Source organism: Zalophus californianus, chromosome 1 (assembly GCF_009762305.2).
Source record: "Zalophus californianus isolate mZalCal1 chromosome 1, mZalCal1.pri.v2, whole genome shotgun sequence".
Lineage (NCBI taxonomy): Eukaryota > Metazoa > Chordata > Mammalia > Carnivora > Otariidae > Zalophus > Zalophus californianus.
The window spans coordinates 33156353-33179244 of NC_045595.1; the positions used below are offsets into that span (position 1 = coordinate 33156353).

General features: G+C 39.7%; 1 protein-coding gene across 14 annotated transcripts in view; it reads right to left on the reverse strand.

Annotated features, from left to right (window-relative positions):
• The window catches only part of MAGI1 (membrane associated guanylate kinase, WW and PDZ domain containing 1), a 612287-nt gene that overhangs the window by 234343 nt on the left and 355052 nt on the right, over positions 1-22892 (reverse strand). For all 14 annotated transcript variants that reach the window (XM_027583294.2, XM_027583286.2, XM_027583284.2 and 11 more), the window contains exon 2: positions 11674-11790. In XM_027583294.2, coding sequence (XP_027439095.1) covers positions 11674-11790 — 117 coding nt within the window. The remainder of the gene's footprint in view (positions 1-11673; positions 11791-22892) is intronic.

Below are 22892 nucleotides of genomic sequence, written 5' to 3' on the forward strand. Positions count from 1 at the left end.
TTTTTTATTTTTTTAAAGATTTTATTTATTTATTTAACAGAGAGAGCGAGCACAAGCAAGGGCAGTGGCAGGCAGAAAGCCCACCGAGCAGAGAGCCCGATGTGGGGCTCGATCCCAGGACCCTGGGATCGTGACCTGAGCCAAAGGCTGATGCTTAACCTACTGAGCCACCCAGGCGCCCCAAACAGATTCTGTTTTAAATGAGGAATTAAGCTTAGAGATGTTAAGTAGAGTCACTTGCCCACAGTCACACAGGTAGATGTTTCCCGATTCTCCCTGGGAAGGAGGATGCTCTGCTTTCTCTTCTGTTTCTCCTTTGGTATTTATTTCATTTCCTCATCACACTGATTCATTGGTCTCAAGACTGAACCTGGTGCCCATCCTTGTATGTCATATCGTTCTGGGCTTACCGAATCAAGGGATTTACCTTTCTCTATTACAGTTGCCTCTTGTTTGTCTTCCCCACTATACATACAAACTCTCTTAGAACAGGAAATGTAACCAGTTTGCCCCTAAATGCTCAACACAATGATGTGACCTGCTCATGATGGCATTTGATATGCGTTGAAATAACTTATTTCACTTTGAAGAAAGAATAACCCCTAGCACATGGCAAGTGGCTCAATATATGTTCATACTAATAATAATTTTATTATACTTTTGTATTGATCTAGAATCCCATTAGCATATATTTGGAATCCATTTAAAATAATTTTCCTAGCTTATTTTCTAAATATACTCAGTATGTGTATACGTATCTAAACATGTAGATGTACCATACATACTCTGAGCAAAGAAAATATGGTGGTTACTAGTAGGAGCTCTAGTATCCATCCTCGCAGCCTGGGTTCCAATCTCTTTTCACATATGGAAGGGAAGACACTTAACCTTACTAAGCCTCAGCTTTCTTATCTATAAAGGAGAATTGGGGTGCCTGGGTGCCTCAGTCAGGTAAGTGCCAGACCCTTGATTTTGGCTCAGGTCATGATCTCAGGGTGGTGGAATCGAGCCTCATGAAGGGCTCCTTGCTGGGCGTGGAGCTTGCTTAACATTCTCTCTCTCCCTCTTTCCCTCGCCCTCTGCCCCTCCCCCCACCCCCGCCATCCCCATAGGTGCATACACACACTAGCTCTCTCTCTCTCTCAAAAAAAAAAAAAATCTGTAAAGGAGAATAATAGTAGTACTTCCTCTGTAAGATTTCCATAAAGATTAAATGAGAAACTATAATTAAAACACATAACATATACTTGGTATTCCAGAAGTGTTAAATTTTTGTTTTAATATATGCACAATGTCTTCCAGGTTAGTCTCTGTATACTTTAATACACAAGGTCTAACAAAGTACTAACGGAATCTCAATTCTAGGCTAAAAACATTGACATTTACAAGGGGAAAAAATCAAAAACATAGCACTCATACATAATCAGTCTCCTTTTCCCAAAACTCTATTGGTTGCTTTTTAACTTTTTTTTGGCATGGGTCTATTTTTAAAATACTTTATTTGGAAATTATTTCAAATTTAAAGAAAGTTGCAAGAATAAGAATAGTACAAAGAACACTATATACCCTTTATCCAGACTCATCTATTATTAATGTTTTTTTTAAGATTTTATTTATTTATTTGACAGAGAGAGAGACAGCGAGAGAGGGAACACAAGTGGGGGGGAGTGGGAGAGGGAGAAGCAGGCTTCCCGCTGAGCAGGGAGCCCGATGTGGGGCTCGATCCCAGGATCCCGGGACCATGACCTGAGCTGAAGGCAGATGCCCAATGACTGAGCCACCCGGGCGCCCCTGTTATTAATGTTTTAACCCACTGGCTTGTCATCTGTTCTCTTTCCCCACACACAATATATTTTTAACAGTTTTAAATGTTTTGTAGCCATTCGAGATTAAGGTGCATTCACCATGGCCCTTTACCCCTAAACACATCAGAGTGTATTGTCTAAAAATAGGGCTGTATACTTGATTAATTTTAAATGCAAGAGGAAAATATGTCATTGAGCAGTTAGTAAGTCTAGTTTATTCATTTTATGGTTGAAATAATACAAGTGACATTTTCTTGTTTAAATTTAAGGTCATCATTTTGGGTAGCTCATTTCATATGGACTTAGGTAAGCTGAACAGAGCACAACTGGTTAAGTATCCCTCCTTGGACCTTGGCATAAATGCACATAACCCATTACAGAAGCTGGAGAATTTATTTGCACATATTTTTATGAACACACTTGATACAAGGAGGTTTCTTTAAAAATATATTGTACTTCATTTTCTTGACTCATGATTCTTGGGAAGCCAAAATTTGATAAAACCTTCTCTTAAAATAATAAATGGCAAAAATAATGTGAAAACTTCCATGTACCTACATAAATTGCTGTGGAAATTGCTTTATAATTGTAACACATCTTGATGAAAAATCTCAACCAGAATTATAAAGCAATTAAATAAATTAACATGTCTGCCAAATAGATATATTAGTATCCTACACCCAGCCAAGGACTAATCCATATGGTATTAAGAGAAGACTCTTTTTCAAATTCAATAGGTTAATTTAAAATATGGTTTTTAAGGTGATGCACCCAGAGAAATAAACCAAGAGCTTGGACTCTTGGGAGCAGTTGGAACTGGAATGAATCTAGGTTCCATCATTATTAAACTGTGCATCCTCCAACACTCGAGTCACTAAGCTCTCCACACTTCAACTGCCACACTCATAATACAAAGATGAAAACACTAAACTCGTCAGGGTTTGGAGAGGGTTAAAAGAGACAATACTTGTAAATCACTGAGCACAGTGGCTGGTATATGTAGTAACACTGGATTAATGATAGAGGTTATTATTAAGCAGTGAGGCTGGGCTAACACATTTTCATAAGAAGATTATCAATTCTATCAACTCTAATTAAACTTAAATCTAAACTCCTATGGCTTTCCTTTTTTTCTACGCCCCTGAGAACCTTAAGAAAGAACAGTAGTCAAGCCATGTTTATATGAGGCTATTAACCAACACATATAAATCAAGTCTGGTGTAAGAAGCTTTTAAGATTGCAGTTTCTCTTTCCTTTTTTTTCTCCAATATGACTCCATCCACTCAGCAAATATACAATGGCAATTAGGGTTAACAACATATAATAAGAAATACAAAGAAAAAGAACACTGGGGAATTAGCTGATGCTGGGAATATGCAGAGAATGTGCTGTTTCAAGCATGCCTATTATCGGCTAAATCATCCAATTATTAATCTTCACTAGGTTTTTGTCTAGCATCCAGTTTTGGGTTGTTACTCAACAAATGTTGGAAAAATCTTTTTTTTTTTAAGATTTTATTTTTAAGTAATCTCTGCACCCAATGTGGAGCTCAGATCTACAATTCCAAAATCAAGAGTTGCATGCTCTACTGACTGAGCCAGCCAGGAGCCCCTGGAATATCATTTTTGAAAACTTAGCTTATTTCCCTCAGAAAAGAATCACATAAATTATCACAGTCATTTAAAAAGATAATCAAAGAAATAAGGCCCAAAGCCTAATGAGAGCCTGCAAAGAAAAAAAGGAGAATGCTGGACTGGACAAGTCATGTTAGAAATGAGAAGGAAAGGGGTATGGAAGAAAAGAAGATTGTCCGGAACAGAGGACCTTTGGAGGCCCTATGAAGTGCCATACTCACTGCTGGGTGCTTAGGTACTTCTCATAAACATCAAAAAAGGTAGTGAGAAAACGGAGCTCCACAAAGCCTGGGTAACCTGCCCAGGTTAAGAGAAGTGGTTAGTGGTAGAGCCTGCCAGCTTCCCTTCCTGAAAGCCCCTCCCATCTGAATGTTCTAGCCCCGAGGAGAAGAGAACTGTCCGAGTCATGAGTGACCAGGTCCTTCTCATGAACTTGCTGAGGGAAGAGCTCTCTTCTCCTGTGGTAAGGAGAAGCCGAACAGATGCCACACTAGGGGCTTCAGTGCTCCTTGACAGGCACTCCAGGAATGAGAAGTGGTGTTTCGTTTTGGGTTGTTGCAAACCTGTGCTGTGCACCTGGCTTTTATCAGGCAGGTGTTACGAGAGTAACAAAGAACATACCCACTTCCCTCACAACCCTTCAACACCCCACCAGACACTCATCTCGACGAAAATTTGTTTATAGTTATCTGAGCACAGATTCTAACTCCAAATTACATCTAACCAAAAGTACTCTTTCTCATCCCATTATTTTTTAATTTGGCACAGCACTCTCTGCCTAGACCACAGCATTTGTGAAACACAAATCCTATCCCAGCTTATACTTGGTGGAATAGGACTGTATATGAGAAGTGATACAGCAAGCAGAGGGGAAAATTCCCTTGATATACTCTTGTGTTTAAAGAGTTTTCTGTGCATAGAACACTGTGTTAACCACTATAAAAAGTACAAAAACACATCAAAAGCATAAGAATCCATCCCTACCCATGAACCTGCTTTGTTGCCAGACATCCCGTTATATAGGCTATTTCTAGCAGCACAGCATTTAAAGTCACCTGTTAAAAGATACATATATAATGGAGGATGGAGAACCCTATGCCACAATATGAACCATTCACTTCTTCATTCCAGTTCTTGGCTTCTTTGAGGACAACCCAAGAGTTAATCAATGTAGAACAAATATTTTTTTTTATTTTAAGTTTTATTACACACAGTTGATTTTTTTTTTTTAAGTAAGCTCTATACCAAACGGGGGGCTTGAACTCCTGATACCTCATGAGTTCTCATGACTCATGAGCTCAAGAGCCATACACTCCACTGACTGAGCCAGCCAGGCACAAATAAGTTGTGTTGTTTTTTTTTTTTTAAGATTTATTTATTATTTTAGAGAGAGAGTGTGTGCACGTGAGCAGGGGGAGGGACAGAGGAAGAGGGAGAGAGAGAATCTCAAGCAGACTCCCCACTGAGTGCAGACCCTGACATGGGGCTCGATCTCAGGACCCTGAGAAACCAAGAGCCAGACGCTCAACCAACTGAGCCAACCAAGGCACCCCCAGAACAAATAAGTTTTGATGGAGAAGGAAGGAAAGGTCAGGTATAGGCAGTAAGGGGGTAGTCAGTGAGTGGGAGGAGTCCCCAGACTGCAGACCTGGGGACACATGGGAAAACACGGTACCAATGAGTAAAGCACAAGGGGAGGGAAAGAGTTGACAACAGATGGAGAAGGAATGAGGGCAGATACTGATTGTATTATAGGCAGCAAACCTTTGCGATTGAATAGAAAAGAGGCAGGGTTTACCAGTCCAGTGGGCTTGAGGCCAGATCCATAACATTCTGTCTGTCCTCCATGAGGCCAACACGAGAGACAACACACACGTAAGCGTCGTGGCAGGGCACCTCGTACGTAGCAGGAGTCCACACACCACAGAGCTACTACAGGTGTTACTGGTTAATTTCCACAAGAGGCCAGGCTTTGTAAAGGCTGAAACCATCCTTTTTTATTTCAGACAGCACTTACTCTTGTTATAGGACAAAGGCAATAACCATAGTGAGAGAGTTTCCCGTGACTCTTATCTGATCAATCCTGGGGAGGCTTCCAGAACTGTCTGGTTCATGAATTATGACCTGAAGCTTGCCACTTGTGTCAAACACAACCTGAACACAGAGATGCACGTTCCAGGAGACAGGGAATTTTCCAACACTCAGGTCTTTGTCCTGGCCTCTTGCTGATAAACTGGTCTAGTTTCTATCATCAGCTTCAATTGCAAAATGGTTTGATTCCAGGCAAGAAGTACTGGAGATGGCTGTGCTTAAGAGACACTCATAGGTTCAAACAATACCAAAGGTAATTTGTGTCCATGATGTCACAGTCACATTCAAGATAACAACGATGCCAACTGTTAGCAGATGCTAAGGTGCCTGTTTGAATATGGCACCTCTACAAAGAAAGACCAGGGTCACCTCTGTTTACCACATCGAATTTAAAGTGTCTTGTAGATCAAATAGTTTTAATCCCTTTGTAAATTCCTTTAAATCACTGATCAATGCCTCTTACACAAGATTCAATGGTCTCAGTATCAATGAGAGCCTTGATCAACAAAGTGTTAAGGTACAGGGGCGCCTGGGTGGCTCAGCTGGTTGAGCATCCAGCTCTTGATTTCGGCTCAGGTCATGATCTCAGGGTCCTGGGATTGAGCCCTGCTTCAGACTCCACGCTCAGCAGGGAGTCTGCTTGAGATTCTCTCTCCCTGTCCCTCTGCCTGCCCCCCCCGCCACTGATACCTCTCTCTCTCTCAAAAAAAAAAAAAAAATCTTTAAAAAGAAAAACACACAGTGTTAAGATACAGGACAAAACTGACTTATCCTTTCCTCTTTCAGATGACCTTTGCTTGAAAAGAAAGATGAGCTCCTTACTGTTACACCCAGAAAAGGGAGACAGACTGGGAGGGGTGGCATTCGGCATTCCAGAGGACCAGTACTACTGGATGAGTTGTATCTCGCTTTGACAGCAGCAGTATAGTAAATGACAAACCCTGTCAGGTAACACCTTTATCTTCACAGGAAAAGTGGCCATTCCAAAGCAAGAATCTCAGATGTTGTCACATCAGCCAGGACAAGAAGTCATAAAGCAGAAGGCTATCAATGCGGGAAGTACACTGTTATCTAGACTGTAATTAGGAGGAGCTGAGAATGGGCACCCCAGCTCCAAGTGCATAGGAGCCTTGACTCTTTCCTCTGGGTCTGGATTCCCAGCCAAGTAATCAGTGGAGTCCTTATCAGCCATCTCGGGGCTCAAGCCTGAGCTGCATTTTATTCTGAAAACTTTATGGCAAAAGCAGCCCTGCTGTTTCTCCTAAATGTTTAACTGGGGAAAAAAAATAAAACAAGAAAAACAAAGAGCAACTTCACCCATTTCTTCATTTGCTCATTCATTCAACAAATATTTATTCTATGGTCCAGGCACAAAGCTAGGTATGGGCTGTTCGCTGAGGAAGATACTGTCCCTGACTTCAGAATAGTCAGATTCTAATAGGACAGACAGACCAAAGAAGGCACTGCAAGCAGGCATGGGTGCTGGAAGGGGGTCATAGTCCGTAGCTCCAGCATCAGTGAAGACGGTAATAGGCCCAATCTGTGGAGGAAGTGGCATTCAGGTTCAAGTTTAAAAGAAGGCTGCATGGGGCGCCTGGGTGGTTCAGTCAGTTAAGCACCTGCCTTCGGCTCAAGCCATGATCCAGGGGTCCTGGGATCAAGCCCTGCATTGGGCTCCCTGCTCCATGGGGAGCCTGCTTCTCTCTCTCTCTCTGTCAAATAAATAAAATCTTTAAAAAAATGAAAGAAGACTGCATGCTGGTCAAATGGCAAGGTAGGGAAAGAGAAGGAAACAGTATGCACCCACTCATGAGAAGGCACCAGGTATGTTTGGGGTTATGGATAACGTTTGCATGACTGATGCACCGAAGGGGGGCTGGCCATGTAGGGGAATTTGAGGGGCAGAGACAAGACTATCATCCAGATGGTTCTAAGGAATGAGAGAAGTGAGCAATGCAGATGACGTTTACCTGGATTTCAAACCTATTTATTTAAAGGTGGTTTTCCACAGGTATATTAAATAGATAAAATCTTTAAAAAAAAAAAAAAAGGAAGAGATTCAATGAGCAATAAGATAAACCAAGATATCCATGAGAATCCTGTAGTGATTTCTTAAAAGCCGGATCACCATTAAAGAACTATGAAAATTCTATTGCACCTATCAGTGAATTACTAGACCCCACTGCCATAAAACCCCATGATTTTACATAGCTAAAACCATAAAATTCAGCAATGAGTAACTTCTTTTCTGCTTCTTCTCATCTCAATGGCCCATGTTATACTGCTCTATTCACACCACTATTAAAGATGCCCGGCACGGGAGTCAGAACTGGTTAACCCTGACCATGTTACTTGTGAACCTGTGTGACCCTCGTGACCCTCGGCGAGTTATTAACCTCTCTGAGCCTCCGTTTCCTCTAATAGGCCCATCTCTTAGGGACGCTGTTGACATTTGGTGAGACAATGTGTGAAGTGGGTGTTTCTATTTCCACTTTATATTAAAAGAGTAAATGAGATTCAGAGAGGTTACATGATGTGCAGCAGACTACACAGCAAGAGAAAAGCCCTCAGACTTCACACCAGGGCTTCTGACTCACTCCACCATCCAGTTCTCTTTTCTGTCATAATTCTGGTTTGGGTGTTTTAATTTCTTTTTTTTTTTTGGTGGTGATTTTCAATGGTAAATATAATTAAATTTCAACGATGATGACCTTTTTCATACTGTGGAAATAATAAAAGTTTTTGAATAAAGACAAAATAAAGGGGGAGTGCACATGATGAGAACTGTAGCAAAAATAGCACTGGATGAACACTTTAAATGGGTGGATTGTATGGTTTGTGAATCGTATCTCAATAAAGCTGTTAAAAATAAGAAAAATTAAAATAGCACTGGGTGAGAAGTGAGTAATGTGGCATTTAGGAGTGGTAGGATTTTCAGGAAGTCACATTTGCTGCTCCATTTCCTTACCTGTAAAATAGGGATCCTATTACCTGCACTGTCTTTGCCAAGGAATTAGGATAAAATGGGGCCTTAAATGGTAAAACCATCGTGGTGCTATAATGACACTAAAAAGAACTTGAGAACCAAGGGGCTTTATTTATTAATTTCTAGTTGACAAGTGAACCTCCTAAAATGTATAAGAAAAGACGTCTACCCAGGAGCACCTGGGTGGCTCAGTCGGATAAGCGTCTGCCTTTGGCTCAGGTCATGATCCTGACGTCCTGAGACCAAGCCCCGGGGTCCTAGGATCGAGCCCCGCATCCAGCTCCCTGCTCAGCAGGGAGCCTGCTTCTCCCTCTCCCTCTGCCTGCCTCTCTCTCTCTCTCTGTCAAATAAATAAATAAAATATTTAAAGAGAGAGAGAAAAAAAAAGAAAAGATGTCTACCCCAACTTGCAAGCACCTGTTCATGAGGTCATCCCTTCTCAAAATACTGAAAGTCACTAAAATATCAGCAGCAGGAAGTTCTGGAAAACGCAGGTCACATGAGCTTGTTTCCCTGTGGCACTGTTACAATATAATCAGGAGGATGTATTCTCCAAATGAATGGCTTCCTAATCCGTTGGCACAACAGGTTGTTAGAGAGTTCTGCTTTACCAATCACATGGACCAAGAATCAAAATAAACGCAAATGTGGCTTGAGTTCTCCAAGCCTATAACAGAATCCCAAGTCACCCTGGTCTACTCATGTTCAAAGGTACACACGCTGCACCAGACCCAGAAACAGACCTCTTCTGAATTTCCTTCCCATTTTATGAAGGAAATATAAAATGACATGGTACTTTTCTCTTTTAGTAGAAAGACCATTTCGACCTTCCCAATTCCTGACTCATGGGTTTCATAGAAATGAAACATTAATACCAAGGGCTTTATACGTATAACGCAAAGACAAAACATGATTTTCCACTGTTTTTAAAAGGCTGAGGTCATCTTTGCCCCAATTCCTATAGAGTGGTAAGCTTAAAATCAAGCCATTTAGCTCACAGTCAGGTCCTATAAATCAGTGGAAAAAAATAAATGGGAAAGCATGCCAAAACGTAACCATAGTAACACCACAGATGCGTCAAGAAATGGTGTGCTCATTTGCTTCATTCCCCATTTCTTAAATTGGAATCTAAGTAGGGGAAAAATTACACAGAGAACACTCATGATTCTGCAAGTACCGAATTCTGCAAAACGGTATTCAGCCTGCCATCCCAGAACATCAGAGCAGCTATAATATGGCTACAAAGACAGCCCCGGGTGGTGAGAGTCCAGAAGACCCAATCAGACACTTATCAGTGACCTGATCTCCCCATGACTCTGTTTCCTCATCTGTAAACTGGGTAGTAAAAATCCCAACATCAAAGAGTCATTCCGAGGGTAAAACCGGTCCGCAGAGCAGAGTCAGGACAATGGTGGACTCAGGAGACCGCAAGTCCTGGTCAACTTCAGCCTTGTTTTTTATTGGCTTACCTTGGTGCCTTGGTTTCTTGATCCATAAAAAGAATGATAATCCCTTCACAACCCATGTGATTAACATTAGGAATTACTACTAATCTCATTGTAAAGAATTATTAGTAGGATATAAGGTTACAGCATTCAATTCCAATGCTGAAAGACTAAAAGAACTGAGGCCCAGAGATTCGGATTAATGCATTATCACCACATTTTCTCTTTCAAATGTAGCTCTGCCACTCAGCAGAAAGAGACAACCCTGGGGCACTGACCCAAGTTCCTTACACTCAACCTCTTTTCCTCTCGGAGGCTTGGTTTTATTGATAAGTAAAATGAAGAGCAGGGGGCTGTTCTAGAACCTGATCTTTAAAGTCTAGACTAGTGGCCTAAGTCCCTGCAGATCTATGGTGGCTTACATTAAGTTCTGTTTATCATTTTGCTGTAATGCCAGGAAACATTCCTCTCGGAGGCTTGGTTTTATTGATAAGTAAAATGAAGAGCAGGGGGCTGTTCTAGAACCTGATCTTTAAAGTCTAGACTAATGGCCTAAGTCCCTGCAGATCTATGGTGGCTTACATTAAGTTCTGTTTATCATTTTGCTGTAATGCCAGGAAACATTAGGACTCCAGCACACCCCTTGAAAAATACTATTAAGAAAAAAAGGAAAGAAAGAAAGAAAGAAGAAAAGAAAAACCATTATAGCAAACAAATCACAGCAATAAGCAGGGTACCTTCAACTTCAAATGATTCCTACTGCTTTTGTTGGTTAAAAAATGTTATTGCTAAAAAAATAAAATTTCAAGCTTTGAAGGACTGGGTAACAATAGAAGAGAAAAATTTCAAATACTGAAACCAAAATCACTCTTTCTTCTTAATTTTAAATAAAATGAAATCACTCTAAGTCTCCCCAGGACTCCCACCTTATAATTAGCTGTATAGGAATGCAGTATGGTAGAACATGGTAAGAGTTCACTACAACTTCATCTGCCGCATAGACTGACTTCCCCCACTTCCTCCTCTTCCTTCCTTTCCTTCCTTCCTCCCCAAGCAATATAAAAACCTTGCTTTCATGGCCCCTATATTCCATGTCTTGCTTTCTCAGATTTGGTCTGATCTAATGGGTTTGTGGGATTTGAAATAAAACTATTTCTTCAAAGAAATTATGCGTGAAATGCAGATCTATGAATCGGGTCATGTTGGGGAAAATGAGAGTCCACTGAGGCATTCTCTGTGCTGAGGGGCCATGAGGAACTTACTGATCTCTGCAGAGATCAATCTGAAAGCCTCTGGCCTGGTCCACCCCATTAATAACAATGATGGTTAACATTTATGGAGGCTTACACCATGCCCATACTTTGCAAAATGTACTTACGTGCCTCATCCCCTGGACTCTTCCTAATAGTCCTATTGAATTAGTATGACTCAGATGTCCTTTCCACGGATGTGAAAACTGGCCCCAAAAAAGGACAACTAATTTACCTGGCATTATAAGCAAGTACGTGGCAGAGCCAGAACCTGAAAGTCAAGTAATTCACCTTTCGCTATGCTCTATGTCCCACAGTCACTTATGATTCCCTGGACTTAGGGAGTCACTACGCGAGCAAGCCGACTGACCAGTGTTCCAGAACCACCTGGTGAGCTTTTCTGGCTCCACCAACTTTCCACACACCCACCCAGCAGTAAGGTGCCCTAAACTAGCTACTTACAAGGCACAGCATGGCGATAAAGGTTATCCCTTATGGTCTGCTGGAGCTCATGATCAGGAGACCCTTTCTGGAACCGCTGATTGAGGAAATGTCGTAGGTCCTTGTTCAGCTTTCCTCCTGTAGGTAATATATAAAATAGACAGAACACATCAACAACAGGCCTTCCTAGAGACTGAGCAGCTGGAGAGTTGTGTGTGGAAATGCCACCTCAAGCCACTGTAGCCCGCCAACCTTAGTCATTAGGAGGAATGACTTCAGATTTTCTTCTGCAGAGGAAAAAGCAAGCTAGAATGTAATAAAGATAAAACAGCATTGAAATAGCATTAATTTGGGGGTCCCATTTCACATAATACTAGAAGGCTCAAATAACAAAGAATTTAAACTATGCTATTACATTTAAAATATGTGCCATAGACACTTGCAGACACTATTAAAGAGAGAGTAAATGGCTGAAACCATAAAGAGAACAATGTAGCAATAGCTGACAAATTACACAATGTTCTTTGACCAGGGATCCAATTGGTAGAAATGTACCCTATGAGTATACTTGCAAAAGCCTGCACCATCTCCAGTATTGTTTATTGCAGCATTTTTGTAACAGCAAATAAATAAAAAGAAAAACAAAAAACCTGGAAAAAAACCACAAGGGATCAGCTAAGTAAAGCACAGTTCATTCATATAGTAACTACTCCAAGAAAGCTAGATCTGCAGGTGTTGGTGTGAAAGGAAAATATGTAGAGTAGTGCATCGTGTCTGATTCCTTTTGTGTAAAAAGAAATAAAGAAGAGAGATCCTGTTTGCTATCAGGAATCACCACAAAGTTTTAACAACAGTTTCCTTTGGGCAGAAGGACATGAGCTTGGGAAATAAGGGAGAAGATGTTGCTCTTCTTTCTATAGACACATACAGATATATAGATCTTATGATCCTGTGTTGATTTCCAAACACTAGATACATACCATTCTTTCATTAACTATTGTATAAGCAATAGTTACCTGGGTGGGTCTGTGTATTTCTTTGTAATTCTCTACATTAACAAAACAAAACAATAGCTAAAAATATTGTTACAAAAATATGTCATAGAAAGGAGAAGGTAACCAAATGTTCTTTTTAAATCACAAACACAAATTATAGTCTACAGTATCAACACAGAGCTTACAGATTAACTTAGCTAACATTTATTCTTAATGGAGAAAGATGGTTCAGTGACAGCTAAAAATAACAAGACTAAAATCGTCCTTCCATTTTTAGACAAGAAAAAAATTAGGTAAGAGCATTTCTAGCCTTAGAGAAACAAAGTAGCAATGCAGTATCTATGTGAGGCACAGAATTCATGTCTTTGGATGATAACTTCCCTATGGTCAAAAAGAATAAATCATGAGGATGACAGTGATGGTTAAGATGATGATATGTCCCATGCAGGGCAGGAAACTACTGATCCTTACTTTAACATTATGTTCAAAACAAGATTCCCTATTACAGATGATCATTTTAGAATAGACTAATAAAATCCAATTTGAACTATTTTATTTGAGATGTATTATACCTCAGGTTTCAATTAATCACAAGGAAAACATATATCTGAGTCAAGCTTAGGTCATTTAATAAATATTCAATTACTCACCAAGCATTTGTTGAATAAAAAAGACATTCACCTATCCACTCATGACCCCCCGCAAAGGGGCATAAAGTTTGAATAATTTACAAAAGAATATATATGATTGGCCACTAACCGTATAAAAAGATAGTCAATATCATTAATTATCAGAGAAAGGCAAATGAAAGCCACAGTGAGATCCCACTACATACCTACTAGAATGGCCAAAATTTGAAAGACTGCCAGTATCAAGTGTTAGCAAGATTGTAGAACAAAAGGAACTCTTACACACTGTCAGTGGGCATATAAAATGGTTCATTCTCTTGGGAAAAGAATTTGGCAGTATCTTATAAAGTTAAACCTTCACTAACCAAATGGCCCAGCATTTCCACTCTTATTTATGCAAGAGAAATGAAAATAAGTGCATACACACACACAAACCTGTAGATGAATCTTCACAGCAACTTTATTCACTATATAATAGTCCAAACTTGGGAACAACCCAAATGTCCATCAACAGATAAATGGGTAAGCAAACTACTATATTCAAATAGGACGCAACACAACAATTAACAGGAACAAACTACTAATACATACAGTAATATTTATGCATCTGAAACACATAATGCTGAGCAAAAGAAGCTAGACACAAAAAGCAACATTCTGTATGATTCCATTTATATAGAGAGTTTTAGAACAATCTAAACTATAGTGAGAAATAGCAGTTCCATGGTTACCTGGGGCTGGGATTAGGCAGAGACTAACTGCAAGGTGCACAAGGGAATAAGATCTATGGCGAGTACCCATGTCAATTTTCTGGCTTTGCAACTGTACTATACTTATGTAATGGGTTATCATTGAGGGGAAACTGGGTGAAGGGTACAGGGGATCTTTGTACTATTTTTTACACCTTCTTGAGAGTCTAAAATGATTTCAACATAAAACATTTCTTAAAAAGGGGAGCACAAGGGAAGTTTGTGAAGTGGATGCCAATATAGAAAATCTTAATTGTGACAGTGACAATAGTGGTTTATACATTTATCAAAACTTATGGAACTGTGTGTATGGGCATGCAATTTATAGTATGTATATTACACTTAGAAAATTGATTTCAAAGGTTTAAGAATATACACATAATTACTGAATGACTATGTGATAGGCACTGTTCTAAATGCTTAATTCTCAAATTCCCCTTGGAGAGATGAACAGAAAGAAAAATAGAGTAAATCTTGGTAGTTAAGACCAAGGCTTTGGGTTTAAAGCCTGACTCCACTATTTATTAGCTGGCGAACCCAAGCATGTTGCTTAATCTCTGAACCTTATCTGCAAAAATAGAGCACTGCAAACACAGTAACTCTGCTACAAAATTGTCAAGAGGATTAAATGAGGTTCCAACGGTGCCTGGCACAGAGAAAGCACCCAATGAAAGATGGGAATTGTCATGACAATGCAGAGGGGACAACTGTTGAGGTGAGAGGGAAAGAGCTGAGGTTAGTTCAAAGATGGGCTGTTACTCTTTTTTAAAATGCACAAAACATAAAACCCAGTCTATTACTTAGAAATAGCTATAAACAAAATATAGGCATAGGGAAATTTGGATTAAAGGATATTTCTAGGGTTTCTGGAAAGGAATAAAATTCTACTTGTGGGGGGCACCTGGGTGGCTCAGTCAGTTAAGTGTCCACCTTTGGCTCAGGACATGATCCTGGGGTCCCCAGGTCCGGCTCCCTGCTCAGTGGGGAGTCTGCTTCCCCCTCTCCCTCTACTCCTCCCCCTGCAGCTCCCCCTGCTTCTGCTCTCTTGCTAGCTCACTCTATCAAATAAATAAATAAAATCTTAAAAAAAAAAAAGCTCTACTTCTTCTAAAATTATCTGGACATACATAAATTGGTTAGCATTTAGTGCATCCTTAATATATTTTTGGCACTGTGCTGGAGTTGAAATGAAACCAACTGGTAAATCACTGATACTTAATAGCCACACCTGTCAACTCTATCTCTAGGTATAAGGTACCCTGGAATTTGACCAAAAGGATAACAATGTTTACCAGCAAAATCTTCATTGTTTAGGACCTAGAGTTTATATACCCCTTAGGAGACCACACCTGTAGACATTAGAAAGACACTGAGCCATGAGTAGAAAAGATGTTATGGGATCCAAATGTACTGTTTGAGTCAAAAGAAAATCCCAAAGAAGATTCAGGATACAGTATCTCTTTTTCCTATATAGAACGCAGGTTTACACATTCTTTTTTTTTTTTAAGATTTTATTTATTTATTTGACAGAGAGAGAGAGAGAGCACAAGTAGGGGGAGCTGCAGACAGAGGGAGAGGGAGAAGCAGGCTCCCGCCTGAGCAAGGAGCCCAACATGGGGCTCTCGATCCCAGGACCCTGGGATCACGACCTGAGCCGAAAGCAGACTCTTAACTGACTGAGCGACCCAGGCATCCCAGGTTTACACATTCCTATGGATCACCAGCAGGTACCTATCAAGATAAACCAAGGGCTTATAGATTGGAAGGCATTCTTAAGACATATAGACACTCTTGGTTTACACTTGAGCTTTACCGTGAAACTAGCCAAGCTAGCTAAAGTTTATGATCATCGAACTAAAACTGCAGATGTGCAAAAGGGCAGGGTTAACGATGCTGGTGGTTAACATTTACTCTGTGTTCCGTGACATTTGTAAGCGAAAAGCCTCAACCTTCCCATTACATTAAGAATACTGTACTTTTTGGCATCTAATCTCAAATTAATTGCCAATTATTCAGGGGATATGTCTATAAATCTTCTCCTAATTGTCAAGGCAGTGAGCCAATGAAATAATAAATTGCTAGAGAGAGAGTTTGTCATAGCATCTTAGCTTTCTTTGAAATCCAAAATTTATTTTGCAAATGGAAAAGAAAACATAGGTCAGAAATACATTGAACTTTTTCCTAGAAAAGGATTCAGAGTTTATTTTAAGATAATTTTATAATTTCAGTGACAAAAATGGAGCTGACTCTCTGTCCTGGATTTGCCATTATATTTTCATATCAATGTATCCAAAACTGTCGGTTTTAAATTTACAACAATGTATCTCTGCTTTTTCCATTCACATTAGTTTACAGAAATTTAACCATGTCAACTGATGTAACCTTTCGTAATTATTTTAAATGTGGTATAATATTCCATTTAAAAAATACAATACTTATGTATCCCTTGTAGAAAATTAGGCTATTTCCAATGTTGTAGTCAATAGAATAATGCTATAATAAATGCCATTGTAGTTTTTTTCTTTTCAAATGTGTATATGTACAGGAAAAAACATAGTATATAAGTGGTTCAGTACTACCCATAGTTCCAGGCATCATTCCAGGCATCACTAGGGCTAGTCTTGGAACGTATCCCCCACAGATAAGGGGGGACTATAGTACTAGTAACAGTGAGCATTCTATTATATATATATATATATATATATATAATATACACACATATCTCAAATATATATTTCATATGTGTCTCTTACATTTATTTTTTCTTTTACGTTTCCTCTTCTGTAACTTGCCTATTCGTACTCATATATTCATTGTGCATTTCCCTAGTGGGCCATCTTGTTATTTTTGGAAAGATGTTCTTTATATATTCTGGATATGATTCCTTTATCAGTTACTTAAGTTGCAAATTTTGCTTGTTATTCCTGAAACATGAAATGATCCCTTAAACATAATTGTATAGTTTTTCCAAACACTCCCACTCACATGCTAGACAGTTTTCTGCCAATTCAACTAGAAGCATCATTTTCAAAGTGATGGGTTATGAGAGGACTCTGCTTGGTCTGATCTCTATCTCCTAGCGTACAGATCCTAAGGGAGAACCCTAGTCAACAGAAATAATCTTCACAGTCAAGAACTAGGTTTCCAGAGATATCACTTTTGAGTCCTCTTGCTTCATCCATTTCTAACTGAGGAGGCAAAACGTAACTCTCTCTGTGTCGCATAAGCTCCAGAACACCTACCTCTAGAAGGTAGAAGAATAGTGTTTCATTACAACTAGAATTTAGATTTTAATACGTTTCAAATTTTCAATGCCGAGGAAAACTTGCACAAGGATATTACACTAATCACACTTCCAGGTGATAATGCCTTAGCACACAATTTCTTCAAGGAATGATTATAGTTGTAGGAAAGATATATTTATTAAGGCAACACAAATGGTTTGTACTGCAGTGAGCTATTACAGCAAAAAGATCTGTGTCTTTTCAGCAGTTTGCATTTATAAAGGATAGGGCTTTTTGTTAAAAAAAACACAAAATTATAAATTGAAATACATATTAGCTAGTTTTATTGTCACTTAAACTTACAATCTGAAATATATTTAATGAGTTTTGTCTGAAAAAGATTTTGCTATTCGTTTCGTTCTAATACAGTTTTCCTAACACTTTTTTTTACTATACAAATAATCTAACTTATGGGGGAGATAGTATTTAATGGGTCCAGAGTTTCCGCTGGAGAAGATGAAGAGGTTCTGGAGGTGGATGGTGATGATGGTTGCATAACAATGTGAATATACTTAATACCACTGAACTGTGCACTTAACATGCTTAAAATGATAAATTTTATGTTATATATATTTTACCACAATAAAAAGGGTCATATAGATTAATTGCAAGATTTGAAAAATACACAAAAGTACGACAAAGAAAATTAAAAATAAGCTATAACTTCATTGGTATCACCATTAACATGCTGGTGCTGTGTGCCTGTGTACACACACGTACATATACACACAGATACACTTATAATACATCCACACGTTTGAGGAGCCAGGAAATCTGTGTGCCCTGAAGAGACAGCCTGACAACACAGAGCTCCTGAACAGGAACTGACATGCATGTTTTAGGAAAAATGAACAGGGCTGGCCCCTAGGCAGAGGTCACTGTTAAGATGAGAAGTAAAGGAAGAAAAGAAGCAAGTAGGCTCTGCAAAGTGTGGGGTAACCAGCATTCTAGGCAGAGGACACCACAGGTGCCAATGTCTGGAAATCAAAAAGGCTGGCGTGTTAGAGAAAGAGCATGGAGCTTGGACAGGGGTGGCACACAGTGAGGCTAAAAAGAGAAGCTGGGGCAGATCATTCTGTGCCTTGCAGGCCATGATAAGGAGTTTGCATTTTATTCTAAGCTCAGTAGGCATGCACTGAAGGGATGTCAGTCAGGGAGGTAAAGAAGGCCTAGTGTAAATTTTAAGATTCCTTTTACAGCTGTGTAGTGGGTCAGGACAGAGAGCGGTGACTGGGTGCAGCCAATGTTGCTGATCACACAAGACCAGAAGTGGCCTGGACAAAGGAAATGGATGAGAAGATGAAGGGCGGGGGGCGGGGCGGGGGAGCAGGGACGGGGGAAGGAGATGTGATTTAAAGCTGGAACTGACAGGGCTTATTCGAGTGATGGAGGAAGATAACCACATGCAGAGAGGACTCAAAAGTGACTGCAGCATCTGGGTTTACCTGCTGATGACCATGTTAGAGTAGAATACAAATTCCATCAGATACCTGTTAAATATGAGATGCAGAGTATCGTGCCCTATATGTGGATTTATATCCAAATGTTCTAACAGATAATTCATAAGCATCTCCAATATACGAGCAGTGCTCAAAAAGTTTTAATAATACATAATATTTCGTCTCATTCCACCACAACCTATTAACTATTACCAATTAGTAAGCATATGAATTGTTTCTACTATGATTATCCTTCTTGGATAAGATCTATCTGTATTTGATTATTTTCTCACAATCCTTACAGTGGAAATACTAGGACAAAAAGCTTACAAATGATACAAATTCTCGCCCAAAAGACTTAGCAGCTTCCCTTTATCTAGCTTCATTTTAAATGGCTCCAAAGTAGCAAAGTGAATTCATCATCATATTACCAGTTTCATGTTATCAGACATTGGGATGTCTTTCCTTTTAAAAAAATGATTATAAACAATGCTGTAATGGAAAATCTTGAATATGTATGTTTGCTGAATCTACTAGAAGCAGAATTACTAGAATAATGAGCATGAACATTACTTTAAAGATTCTTCATACATATTGACAAACCGCTATAAAGGCTTTTACTCAAGTCTAGATGAAGTACCATATCACTCATCTGACAATTACAGTGTCAAAATGAAGATCACTTTTCCCCTTTTAAGAATGGGTTTTTGTTTTTGTTGTTGTTGTTGTTGTTTAAATAATCTCCATGCCCTACTTGGGGCTCGAACTCACAGCCCTGAGATCAAGAGTCACATGCTCTATTGACTGAACTAGCCAGACATCTTTAAGTACAGATTTTCAAAAATTTTCCACCCATAATTTAAACAAATGCCAACACTATATTATACAAGCAACATGGATGGCAAAAAATGTTTCTTTTCATTTTGAGAAACTACTGGTTGCAATGAGAAAATTTATGTGGAGAATGGCCTGTGGTGAAATAATGGATGAATTTCATTATCATATATATTTAAGTAAAATGAAGAAATAAACAAAAGCCTTTGCTTCTAAACACACAGAGACTGAGAACACTCCGTGTGCCAGTTCTCACAGAATTACTTCCAAGCCTGCTTCTCCCAAATGACATGCAAGCATTGGTCACAATCGAGGATCAGCAAAATTTTTCTATAGAGTGCCAAGAGTCAGAGAGTACATATTTTCCACCTTTAGGAGCACCTCCAGACTCTGTCCAACTGCTCAAGTTTGCCTCTATAGTATAAAAGCAGCCATAGATTATATGTAAAGAAGGTTTTTTTCCAATAAAACTTTATTTACAAAAAAAGGCGGCACATGTGGCCCACTGACCACAGTCTGCTAACTCCTCACCTAGATGCTGGCCCTACTGTCCAGGTGAGCAAGTCTCCTTATATAATTCTTAAGGTAGAGGGTATTCATTGTCTCCAAGCTGCATTACCCAGAAACCTGAATTTCTGGGCTCCACCCAAAACTTACTGAATTAGAAACTCTAAGGGTCCAGTTGAATCTATGTTTTAACAAACCTTCCAGGTGATTCTAAGACATGCTGACATTTGTGACCGAATGGTCACTAAGCCAAAGCAAAGCCCCCCCCTAAGAAAGCGTGGGGAACTAGGCTCTGAAAATGAGCCTATTTCCCTATTTGTCACCAATCGTCCCCATCTCTCTGCAAACTGCCAAGTGCTGCCAGTCCTCCTGGGCTAATAATAACGCCTTATAATAACAAGCGCAGCGCAAATGACTCCAGGCAGGTGGGACGTCATCAGACATGCAGAGATGGAATCCATCCCCCTAGTGGCACAAAGACAGTTGCTCTTTCAGTCACGTTTCTGTAGAACGTAAAAAAAATAATAATAATAATAAATAAATAAATAAAAGAAAGGAAAGGAAAGGAAAGGAAAGAAAAGGAAAAAAGAGGCTGCAGGATAGATTTATGTATGCTGATGAAGCTCTATAAACTACTATTTACATGTAACTCCCCACATGGATGAGCACAAAACATTTTGCTCACACTTCAGGGCATCCACTTTATTATTATTTCCTGCCTGTCTTCTGTCTTCTTTTTCTCCTGGTGAATCTTATTATAACAAATTTCATCCCACAGTGAGAAGAGACTTGAATTAAGCATGGAAAGAAAAGCACGGTTTAAATTCCATCATCTCTATTTTTTCATTATTTCCAGCCTTTTGTGCTTCTTATATATATATATTTTTTTTTTCAGTTCAACTCATGTAGTAGGATAACATCTGTTCAGGAAAAAAAAATAACGGTTTACATAGGGAAAGGCAAAAGACAATATTGCTCTGTTGGCAAAGTCATGGAGCTGATAGGAGCTTACGGCCCACTGTACTCAACAACAAGGCTAAAGTCAGATGTCTCTATACTCAGAACCTTGAGTGGAACCTGAAGACATGCGTGTGTCCTTCACAAAGACACTAAATTCTTTTTTTTAAAGATTTTATTTTTAAGTCATCTCTACACCCAATTTGCAACTTGAACTCATGACCCCAGATCAAGGATCAAGAGTCGCATGCTCTTCTGACAGAGCCAGCCGGGCACCCCAAGAAGACACTAAATTCTTAAAAAGACACCCCACTGAGATCTAACAGAACTCTCTTCCAGTGGACCCACTGGACTCCAGTGATGACAGCGAGCATTTATTGATCACTTTCAGCAGGCCAAATACAGTGCTAAGTCATAACTTTACAATCCTCGCCCCAACCCAGCGAGGTTGGTTCTTTCTCCAATCCCATTTTACAGGAGAATAAACTGAGGTTCCCAGACCGCCCCATCACTCAGGTAATTAGGCACAAAGGAAATATAGGTAAATGTAGAGAGATGAAATAGAAACGCAAGATGTTAACAGCTGGTGGGTTATGGTCAGTCATGGCATACCTTATGCTGTTTATTCAATGGCAATTTGGGTTTGATATTTTCCAAAACAAAAAAAGAGTAAAATAAAATGATTATGTTTAAAGCAGTTATACGCACCATGCCACTAGAAGACATTTATGTGAATATCAATCTAAAAACCAAAGACTGACTTCCCATCTGAACAGTCACATAGTACAGTTGTCCCAACACCCTCTCGATGTTTAACAGCATCAGCAGTGTGTAGGAACCAAGAAAGTGACATCTGAACAGCACTGACTTCCAGGGAGTCGGAGCAAAGTTCCTTCCCAGGAACCAGCACCTGTCCTCCTGCCTCTCAGGACACTGTTGACAAGTGAGGTATTTTAAATGCTTTTATGCAAATGCAAACTGAGATCCCATTGGCATCCCACAGCCTGGGACACCCATCATAATTAACACAGCTGTGCCCCTGCCCTGCAAGCCTTGGCCCAATTTAGTCTCAGACAGGAATGCACAATCTGGGGCACAGACTATATCCTAATATACACTGACATCATTCATGCAACAGTAGGCTGGGGCCAGAGTTCCAGGGGTTCTGCCCTATATATTAAGAAATCTCATAGAAACAGGATTACAGTTGAGCATGCCACTCCAATTTCTGTGGGATCAGGAGAACAGAGACCAGCAACATCCTGTCATTTGATGGATCTGAAAAAGGTGAGACCATTTCTCATAAGCAAAGCATCTGTATGACTATTCTTTGCACAGCACCCCTCTTTAAATATTTTTCAAAGCTGCAGACAAAAGAGAGAATCACCAGTATATGGCCTGAGACAGGTGAGAATGGAAAGGAAAACATGTCAGGCATCACTAGGATTTTAGCATAGAGGTAGGCAAAATTTTTCTCTAGGGTCAGATAGTAACTATTTCAGGCTTTGCAGGTTGTAAGGCCTATACTCCAACTCCTCTGCTTTTTTAGTAGGATATCAGTGCTAGACAATAAGTAAAGGACTGCATAGCTGTGTTCTAATAAAGCTTCATTACAAAAACAAGCGGCGGGCTAGATTTGGCCCCTAGCTGTAGTTTGCCACTCCCTCTTCGAGAAGATTATGTCTCTCTCATAAAACATGTTATATTCTCTAAGATTGTCAGAGGTGTACAGGTTTACGCACCTGAGTGTGTGCAGGTAGCTCTGGGTGTGTGAACTGTTCCCTTAGAAAAGGAGCAGGAAGGTAAGCCACAGGTCTGCCACTGATGGGGCTTTCACAAAAATACT